The 10905-nt window shown below is 45.2% G+C and overlaps 1 protein-coding gene across 1 annotated transcript in view; it reads left to right on the top strand.

The window, feature by feature from the left end:
• Positions 1-9000: 9000 nt before the first annotated feature.
• KLK7 (kallikrein related peptidase 7) overlaps positions 9001-10905 on the top strand; it is a 10045-nt gene continuing 8140 nt past the window's right edge. Inside the window, exons 1-2 of the mRNA XM_027860980.1 lie at positions 9001-9092; positions 10266-10403. Of these exons, the coding sequence (XP_027716781.1) occupies positions 10325-10403 (79 nt within the window). The 5' untranslated portion in view covers positions 9001-9092; positions 10266-10324. The remainder of the gene's footprint in view (positions 9093-10265; positions 10404-10905) is intronic.

Here is a 10905-nt window from a genome sequence, read left to right as displayed (position 1 = left end):
CATATTAGTCAATCTGATAGATGTGAGGTGGTGCCACAGAGTTGTTTTAATTTGCATTTCTCTAATCAATAGTGATATAGAGCATTTTTTTCCCCAATAACTCTAGATAGTTTTGATTTTTTCATCTGAAAACTTCCTGTTCATATTCTTTTAACATTTATCAGTTGGGGAATGACTTGTATTCTTATAAATTTGACTCAGTTCTCTATATATTTGAGAAATGAGGCCTTTATCAGAGATACTTGGTACAGATTTCCCCTAATTTTCTGCTTTCTTCCTAATTTTGGTTGCACTGGTTTTATTGAACAGCAGTATCTTTTGCCTTTCTCTTTATCTCTCACTCTTAGCACAGTGCCTGATATAATAGATGTTTAATAGGTGTTTATTGACTGAAATATATATCCTTTATCATTTATACATATGGATATAGATGCAAATAATGATATAGATAGAGATAGCCCATTACTATGTGCCAGGAACTTGCTAAGGGCTAGGGATATACAAGGAAAGGCAAAAGATATTTCTGGCCCTTGAGGAGCTCACAGTCTAATAGGGGAAGATGACCAGTAAACAACTAAGTACAACAGGGTAAATTGTAAATAATCAAAGGAAAGAACTAGAATTAATGGAGATCGGGAAAGGCTTCTGGTAGAAGGTGGAATTTCAGTTAAGACTTGAAGGAAGCCAGAGAAACCAGGAGGTAGAGAGGAGGAGGGAGAGATTTCTAGGTATGGGGGAATAACTGAGAAATTAAGTAATTTGTCAGGGTCGCACAAATAACATGTCAGAGGCAGTTCTCATACTCAGGTCTTCTTGACTCCGAGATCATCCCACTAACCACAGCAACATAACTGCCCCTACTGTTTCAATTTTCACCAACCAGTTTGCTCAGAACAGTCCTTTGAGAGAGGAAGGAGTGCAAATCTCATGATCTCTGCTTTACAGGAATGAAAATGAGGCTTGGAAATGTGATATGGCTTGTCCATGGTCATAAAGGTCAAAGTATAGAATTACGAGATTCAGAGGCTATCAGGTCCACAGAATCAGGGAGTCAGGGGGTCAGAAGCTCTCTTACTTTAGAGATGATGAAACTGTGGCCCAAGAAGTAAAGTGATTAATTTGGAGTTGTACACAGCTAACTATATAGCTATACAATAGTTAGGAGTCAATCCCAGGTCTTCCAACTTCAAATTAATTTTTATTTACATTGTACCACATTGCATTCTTGAATTATAGTATCAGACGCGGCAAGGTATGATGCAGGAGGATTCTTCTTCCTTCTTGTGTCTCAATGAAACAATGTGAAGGGCCTAGACAAGGGAAGGAGTTCTCATTACCCACTGACGAGGTCTTTGTTGGGCACTGACTCCAGTTGCCAACTGTTTTGCACACACTTGGAGTTGGCTTTTAAAAGGAGCTGTCCCAAGGCTTTAAGAGGTGTAGAGAGAAGAGAGGTTGGGCAGAGGAAACAAGGAAGCATCACGTAGACTTTGATTTGGATACCTGGAAAGAGGCCTGTTCAACCATGCAGACTCTCTAGGGAGCCATGTGGGCATAAGGATGTTATCAGATGGAGGAAGCACTAGTATTGAAGAGTTTGTAGACCAAACCAGGGATGTCATTGAAGCTGGAAACAGACAAGGGAAGTATAACTGAGACCTTGCTCTTCATTGGTACTGTGAGTCAAGTGAACTGTGCAGGTCCTTTTCTGTGTCACGCACCCCTTTGACAGTCTGATGAAGCATATGGACCCCTTATAAAAAGAATGTCTTTAAGTCCACAAAATAAGATAATGAAGGAAATCAAATATACTGAAACATAGTGATCAAAATATTACAAGTCAAGTCAAGAAGCATTCATTAACCACCTGCTACTGCCAGGCGCTGTACAAAGTGCTGGGAAGAAAAATCAATATTCACTAATTCCCAAACTCCAGGTTAAGAACCCAAGGCCCAGTAACTCTATTTCTCCTTTGTGGTGGGGGTGGGGGGTGTTGAAGCAACACCCAGTACAGTTGCATTGGGCAAAGGAGTTTTTATCTCATGAGTTGTTTATGATGATGAAATCACAGATATAGGTACCTCTGCCCCATCCTCTTCTCCATATGTGATCCCACTCCACCAAAAAAAAAATCCCCAAAAATCTTTCTCCTTCATTTAGCTTCCTGTTCTCACATTTCCATACCATAGCTTTCAGACCTGGATGATATCTTAGAGACCATCTAAGGCCTCAAAGGGGAAGGGCTTACCCAGGTCATAGAGATAGCAAATAACAGAATCAGGATTTGAATTTGGGTCCTTGGATGCCTTTCCCACTGCACCATCTTGCTACATCTGGCTCATCTGCTACTCCCAGCCACATCCTGATTCTCAGGGGTGTGGTTTTACAAGAATTGAGCTTTACAAGGGAAATAATAATTAAAAACAACTTAAACAGAAAGCAGGAATTAATGCTTTTCTACTCCACCCATTACAGTCTAGTAAAGGCATAATACACAGATACACAAAATGATGTTCTTCTCTTCCTTCAAAGCTCAGCTCAGACACCTCTGTGAAGCCCTCCCAGGATTCCCCCCTTGCTCTGTCAAAAGATAGAGCCCCTTACCTATATCTCCCCACTACTCTTGAAACAGTTTCCCTTATATTCTATTTATTTATGCCCATGTCATACTCCACTGTTAAAATGCAAAGGCCTGGGGAACCAGGAATATATTGCTTTTCAATTTTGCATAAAGATCTAAGACCTTAGGAAGTTGAAGAGAAGATACTTTCCCATTATGGGGAAAGGTGGGATCCAATTCAGTGTTGGGGGCAGCCTGCCCCCGGTGAGAAGCTTAGGCTCTTCCTGATTCCTCCAGGTTCTCGCAACCCCCCCTCCCCACCAGGGACTGGTGCACAGTGACTCCAAAATGGTGAAATGCCTCTAACAGCCTCTAAGAACCAGACAATGGGGGTCAAGACACCTGGGAAGGAAGGGCAGGGGAGGAGGCAGCTCTTTAGCTAATCCAAGAATGAAGAGAAGGATGACAGTCAGAGATGGGTGGATAATAAGAACAATAGCTGGCATTTATGTTGTGCTTTAAGATTTCCTTTGGCAGGCCCTTTACATGTGTTATCTATTTAATCATTTTTAAGGGAGTGGGGGGTGGGGTGGGAATGTGTCCCAGGAATGAAATGGCCAAAGGTCAGTTAGTCAGTTAACAAGCATTTGCTAAGACCTTAATACATGCTGGTCACTCTACTAAGAATTGGGGATACAAAGAAAAGGAAAAACCCTGTCCTCAAGGAGCTTACATTTTAATGGGAGAGACAACATACAAGTAATTATGTACATGTAAAATATATATAGTATAGATAGAGTATAATCTTAGTGGGCAGGGACCAAGGCAGATGGTGGGGAAGGGAGAAAAGACTTCCTGAAGAAGATGGGATTTGGATTGAATGTTGGGGGTTTTTTTTGGTTTTTTTTATTTTTTGGTTTTTTTTAAGGCAATTGGCCTTAAGTGACCTGCCCGGCATCTCACAGCTAGTAAGTATCTGAGGGCAGATTTGAACTCAGGTCCTTCTGTCTACAGACCCAGAACTTTATCCATTGTGCCACCTAGATGCCCCTTGGATTGAATCTTGAAGGAAGTCAAAGAAGTTAAGAAGTAGAGATAATGAGGAAGCTCATTCCAAGGGACAAGCCAGAGAAAATACCCAGAGCTGAGGGATGGAGCTCTTGCTCCAGGGTAGCAAGGAGGCCAATGTCACTTGGTAGAAAAGTACATAGAGGGAGAGTGAGGTGTAAGAAGACTGGGGAGGTAGGAGGGGTCCAGTTTGTGAAGGGCTTCAACAACCAAACAGAAGTTTGGCTACTTCATCCTGGAGGTCATGGGAACCATTGGAATTTCTTGGGTAGGAAGGTGATGCACTAAGACCTGTTTGTTAGATCACTTTGGCAGTTGAGGATGGATTGGCGAGAGGAGACATTGGTGAAGAATAATTCAGGAGTGAGGGGACAAAGGCAGCTGGGTCAGAGGAGAGAAGGGGACATATAGGAGAGGCATTAGGAAGCTAGAAATGATAGGACTTGGCAACAGGTTGGATCTATGGGGTGAATGAGAGTGAGGAGTCCAAGGTAACACCAAGGTGGTGCAGTTATTGTAACAGCCTTAAGAGAAAGGTGATAAAGACCTGTGCAAAGGTGGGGTGGCTATGGCTGAAGAGAAAGGGACATAGAACAGAGATGCTGTCAAGGTAAAAATGACAAGTTTGGACAACAGGTCATTAGTTTACCTTGCAATGATGCTGCAGGCACCATCTGGCGTCTGGACAAGTTTGTGGGAGACAGGATGGAGGATAGGGCAGGGCTAGGGACCAAGATAAGACGCCAGAGCCAAGAAGACTAAAAAAAGGTTAGCCAAATACTTGAGTTTGAATCCTGAATAGGGAAAATGAAGAGTCAGAGATCCTGTGTTCAATCTTACCTTTGACAATTTATAACCTGTATAACCATGGACAAGTAGCTTATACTCCCTGGGTCTCTGTTTTCTCATCTAAATGATAAGAGGGAGGCACCCCATGACTCCAGAGTTTTGTTGTTGTTGTTTTTTCCAGCTCTGAATCTAAGACTGCTCTAAGAAGGACTGAAAAAACCCAAGGGGCAGCTAGATGGTGCAGTGGATAGAGCACTGAGCCTGAGTCAGGAGGTCCTGAGTTCAAATTCGACCTCAGATACATGATACTCACCAACTGTGTGACCCTAGGCAAGTCACTTAACTCCAATTACCTCACACACACAAAAACAAACAAACAAACAAACAAAAAACCAAACCAAATGAGTCAGGTTGGAGGTAATGCTGGGAACCAAAGCAATCATTACATTACAGTTTATATTTTTCTAGCCCTTGAAAGTTTATAAGCGATCAATCAAGGAATGATTCTTTAAGTCTATGCCAGGCACAAGTGCTGGCCATGCCCTGACAAAAGGAAATAGCCCGTGCCTTTGAGTTCTGTTTTGCACAAGCACATACTGTGAGTGTGGAATGACCTGACCCAGTAAGAATCAGAAGAGAGATTTCCATTTCACACTTCTTTGTGAAGAAAAGACTAGGGTGCCTCTCCCTGCCCCAAGGATGTCTCACAATCCTGAGGGGTTAGTAGCACAAACATTATTATTCCCTTCTTATGAGGGAGGAGACAAAAGGAGAATTTACAGATAATCTACTCCAGGAGTGTTTAACCTGAACTCTACCCCTTGATAGACTTTAGGAGTCTATGAATTTGGATAGAAAATTATATATGTATATATATATATATATGTATACACACACATATACACACAATCCTGTCATATATATTATGTGGATAGATTATATAATATATATCTTTGTTTCTTTTGTAACCTCACAATATTTATCTTATGCATTTAAAAACATTATTCTGAGAAGGGAGTCTATAAACTTCACTCAGCTGCCCAAGGGGTCCCTAACACAAAAATGGTTACGAACCCTTGATCTGCTCAGATTGGACAGATAGGAAAGTGAAGCATTACCTGGAGTCACCAAGCAAAGAAGGATTGAAACCAGAACACAGATCTTCTGGTTGTTGTTGTGCAGTCATGTCCACTCTCCATGACTCCATTTGGGAGTCCTTGGTGACCTGAAAATGATTCTCCATGTTCTGTCTGGCTGGGACTGATTGAAGTAAAATGGTTGCTTTCTTCATTCTCTTCTCCTTTTGACACAGATTTTTTTTTTCTTGGCTGTCATGTCACACCACTGACTCATCTTGAAGTAAGTTGAAAAGATCAATGAGTTCAATAAAGGTCTGGATAAACTCCTGGATGCCAAAGCTATAATGGGTCACAAAAAATGGAATTGTGCTGATTGGTGCCTGCTGCTGTCCTTCGCAAAGATACTGGAGTAGTTGGCCATTTCCTTCTCCAGCTTATTTTTATAGATGAGAAAAGTGAGGCAGACAGGGTTAAGTGACTTGCCCTGGGTCACAGCTAGTAAGTGCCTGAGGCTGGATTTGAACTCAGGAAGAGGAGCCTTCTTAATTCTGGTCCCCATGCTCTATGTATTATAGCACCATCTAACTGCCCTTTAGACCTTCTGGACTTCAAGCAAAATTCTCCTCTGGTTGCATTATACCATCACCCTGCGCCTTTTGCTACCACAAACCCTATCTTCTGCCTCAATCTCCTTCATAGTGAATGACATGCATGTTCACTTCAATCTAGCATAAATTAGGGACTGAACTTAGGGTTGTAGACAGAGCACAGATTTTAGAGCCAGAGGACTTGGATTTGAATCTCACATTTGAAGTTTCCTACCAGTATGAATACAAGTCACTTATCCTCCTTGGCTACCGTTTTTCTCATCTGTACAATGAGGCTTGGACCAGTGACCCTTGAGGTTCCTTCTGGCTTCAGCTCCCTGCTTCTTTGACCCAAGATTCAGAAATGGGCATTTTTTTTTTTTACTTTGAAGACAGAAGCTTGAAGGAAGTGCCCTTCCATTGTCCTAGAATCCCAAAGCCTGAGAACCAGAAGGATCCTCATTGGGCATCTGGCACCTGAGAAGGAGTCTTCTCTACAAAATCCCCAACATCTGTGATGGGAACCTTACTACCCTTTGAAACAGTCCTCTTATACTATAGAAGAGCTTTAGAAATTTTTCTAGTCATCCTGTGAGTTTCAGCCTTCCCATAACTTCTCTTCTCCTTCCCCTAATTGGACTTAGTTCTGACCTGTGGGGCTAAGCAGACCAAAACCAACCTCTGACTTGCACCTGTCTGCCCTGCTGATAGTTGAATAGCTCCCAAGCCCACAGGAACCTTTTTATCTCCAGGCCAAACACCCCCAGTTTCATCAGCTGATCCTCAGAAGCATGGACTCCTGGTGGCCCTACTTTGGACATTCAATGTACTCCCTAACCAGTGACGGCCAGACCTGAAAATGGTGCTCCATGTTCTGTCTGGCTGGTACTGATTAAAGTAGAATGGTTGCTTTCTTCATTCTCTTCCCCTGTTGACACAGATTTTTTTTTTCTTTGCTGTCATGTCACACCACTGACTCATCTTGAAGTAAGTTGAAAAGATCAATGAGTTCAATAAAGGTCTGGATAAACACCTGGATGACAAAGCTATAATGGGTCACAAAAAATGGAATTGTGCTGATTGGAACCTGCCGCTGTCCTGGGAGGACAGAAACAAGATAGATAGGCTAGTAGCCTCTTCAGGGGTTAGAACAATTCCAGGTTCACAATGGGCAGCCACAGACCCTCAGATTACACTCCCCCCAAGTTATGCTTTTTTTATATTCTGTATGTTCATAGTGGTTTGCACGGTCTTCCCGATTAGAATGTAAACTCCTTGAGTAGAGGGGTTTCCCCCCCCCCCCCCCCGTATTGACAGCACTTAGAACAGTGCCTGGCACATAGTAGGATGATTAATGGACATTTATTGAATTTAGTTGAATTATAGAAGTCTAGGTCTGGACTGAGGTCTGAGATGAGGGTTTCGATTTGAATACCCTTGATTGGCAATGTGGGAGGAATGGGAGGAACAGTGTGGCAAGGTCAGGGCTATGGCAATTCCATCTTGTAGGTTTAGTGTTAAAGTTGGACTCAAAGTTAGGGTTAGGATTGGGATCAGACTGTAAACAAGCCTTTATTAAGCACTTGATGTATACCAGGTACTGTGCTAAGTGCTGGGGATACCAAGATGAGCAAATAGATGGTCCCTGCTCTCATGAAGTCATGGCTTTGATCAGTGTTAGTAACAGGGTCACCACTGACTAACAGTCTTGAAGGACTGACCCTCCTATAAGCTGAAAGCATCTTCAGAAGCCTCCTAGTCTAACCCCCTGATTTTACAGAGGAAGAAACTGAAGTCCAGGATGGTTGGGAGATTTACCCAATGTCACACACATTAAGAGTCAGAAGTGGGATTTGCACCCAGTTCCTTTGACTCCAGAGTCAATGCTCTTTTCAGTTTATCATACGCCTGCACTATTTCTCTTCACCCTAGAAGAATTTAGACAGGAAAAGTGGAAGGGAAGCATGCAGGGAGATAGCAACTACAATTTCATGGGATCTGGAGCTGAAAGAGAACTCAGGAGCCATTTAGTTCAACCGTCTCATTTTACAAATGAGGAAACTGAGACCCAGGGAGGTTAGGTAAGTCTAGGTCATTACAGATAGTAACAGAGAGGATTTGAACATAGAAAAGTTTTCAGGTCATATCACCAGATTTGAATGGGATTGGGAGTGAGAGTCCAGTTAGGGGTGGGGAGACCCGCCTCTCTGCGGAGGCTGGAGTTATTCTCAGTTCTAGGGGGAGTTCTGCGCAATCTACCACTCTCTCGATCAGGGGGGTTCATAACTTGAGATCCATTAGCTTAAAAAATTGCATAACTGTATTTCAGTATTATTGGTTTTCCTTGCAATTCTACCTAAGTTTTTATGAGTTGATAAAACATGGTTCTGAGAAGGACTCCTAGGTTTCAGCGGGCTGATTCCCCAAAGAGACCATGACAAACAAAGGTTAGGGTTAGAGCCAAGCTGGCGTCCGGACGCTAAAGGGGATTGTTGGGTGCTTGGCCTCACGGCGGGGGCGGGGGTGCGGGGGGGGTGACACAGACCAGGGCACATAGATGGGCGGATGCCTGAGAGAGTCAGGGGGCTCCCGGGTCCCCTTCCTTCCAACTAACCCCACTCTCTCTCTCATGGTTCTTTGAAACCTCTCAGAGACAGTCGAATCTGGGCGGGAGGGAGGTGCAGAGGTGATGGGGGCGGCAGGGATGGGCCAGCCCGACCCAGACCCCAAGCAAGGAACCTCTGCTGTTTATCTTGGCCAGTCCCGGGGTCCCGGGGGGACTGTACAAAGAACAAATGAAGGGGGTGTCAGAGAGCTGGGCGCCGCCCGAGCCTCTGGGAGCGCAGCGCTGAGCCAGGGCAAGCAGAGAAGGCGGGGAGACGGGTGGGGCAGGGGCCAGTATAAGAGATGGGAGCTTCCTCGGAGCAGGTCACTGTGGATCGTACGGGAGGTCGCGGCTGGAGGGGAGCCCGCCTTCACCGCGCACCCTGCTCTGAGACCTTTCCTGAGGTGAGACCTGCGCCCTCCCCCAACCTCATGTCAGGTCCCTAGGCACCCAAGCGCCCAGAACTCACTTGCCTCACTTGTCCAGGCTTTCCTAGCATTCAAACGTCCGTGGCTCCCTTCCCCCGCTTTCCTTGGGGATTCAGAAGCCTGGTTCCACTTGGGTGCCCAACTGTCCTCCTTCCAGGCTCTCCCTCAACTCTCTCCAGGCACCCCCTCCTCCCACCCTCACAGGGACCCTGGTGTCCCGGCCAGCCAGCCTTTGCACTCTCAAAGACCCAGTAGTTTGGGGTTTCAACTCTGCCTCCCGGGCACCTGCTACTAGTCCTAAAATGCCCTGGAACTCTGAATTTTTCTGTATCCTCAGAATCTCTCAGCCCCACTTCCTGCCCTACCCCCCAATCTTGCCCTGCATCTCCAGCTATCGAAGCCCTCAGCCCATACACTTCTGAAAGCTTTGGTTGAGGTCCCCTTCTATGTCTGGGACCCTAATTTGAACGATCCCCCATCTCCAGTCACTCCCCCTCTCCTTTCCCGCCACATCCACCGTCCAAGCTGAAGATAGCAGACCCCCTCACTTAAAACTATCCTAGGACAACTTGTTTCCCTATTTTTCCTAGAGAAAATGCCTCTTCTCACTCCCCCCCCCCCCCATTCAACCACTAATGGCCCTACTCAGCCTTATTTCCAATTCACCATCACTCTTTTCCTCCAAAGTTGGGATGGGAGTAGGTTACCAGAGGGGTGAGGGAGCACTGGATATCTAGGGCTCTGAGGCTGAGCAGGAGCTGGCGGCTCCTGATACCTGAGTTCCTGTGTCAGAGGGGGCCGAGGGCACAGCCAGGTACAGTGGGAAAGAAGACTGGGTTCAGAGCAAGAGTCTCAGGTCTGCATTGTAGCAATGCTCTGACCTTAGGCAAGTCACTTAACCTCATTTTTAAAGTGATATTGGACAGGATAGTTGTTCTCCTTCTGAATCTAGGGAGCTATGAAAGAGGATCACTGAGTACCTGAAGAGGCAGGTCTTGAGATAAGAACATTTGTTTCCCTAAAGTTGGAGTGGGGGCAGGTCAGACACTTGGGTCTCTGAGGGGCAAGGATCAGGAAGCTCAGATTCCTAGATCTCCAAGGAGGTGAGAGTCAGAGGGCTAATGCCTACCTGTGTCTGATTCCTTCTAGGTCCTCCAGGAGAGAAGTCACTCAAAGGGAGTGAATCAGCTGGGAGACGGTCTGACGAGATGGCCCGTGGGTGCTACCTTTGGCTGCTACAGCTGCTGCTGATGGCAGCTGTCCCTTGGGCCCAGCAGACACAAGAGGGTAAGGCCAGGGGTGAACTCCACCGTCTCCCCACCTCTTACTCCCATAACTTCTTTTGACCTCTTCCAGAATGCACCCTCCCATCATGGCCCTCTAAAACTGATCCTTCCCCCTCCATGTGAGCCTCTCCCCTATACTCTTCTTGACCTAGATTAGTTCTCTGAGTGACTCCTAACTTTCTGTGCATGCCTCTTTCTGTTTTATCTTAATGGGTCCTCAGTCTCTCAGACTCTGTTTCTCCTTTCAACCCTCTCTAACCCTTCCCATATCCCTTGCTCCAGGTTAAGACCTTTCTCCCCTCTCCATCCCATTAATGAGGGCAACTCACTCTTAGACTCTGTTTCTATCTCAGCTGATATATCTTCCTATTCTAATGTATCTTTACATGTGTCATCCCTAAGGTTGAGGCCATCTTCTTTTATTTCAGCATCTTTGAGGTCCTATTCTTTCCTCCCTTCCTTCCTTCCTTCCTTCCTTCCTTCCTTCCTTCCTTCCTTCCTTC

The sequence above is a fragment of the Vombatus ursinus genome, unplaced genomic scaffold (assembly GCF_900497805.2).
Source record: "Vombatus ursinus unplaced genomic scaffold, bare-nosed wombat genome assembly UNPS02014344.1, whole genome shotgun sequence".
Taxonomy (NCBI): Eukaryota; Metazoa; Chordata; class Mammalia; order Diprotodontia; family Vombatidae; genus Vombatus; species Vombatus ursinus.
The sequence above is the reverse complement of the archived record's forward strand: the minus strand, read 5'-3'. Positions and strand labels throughout refer to the sequence as shown.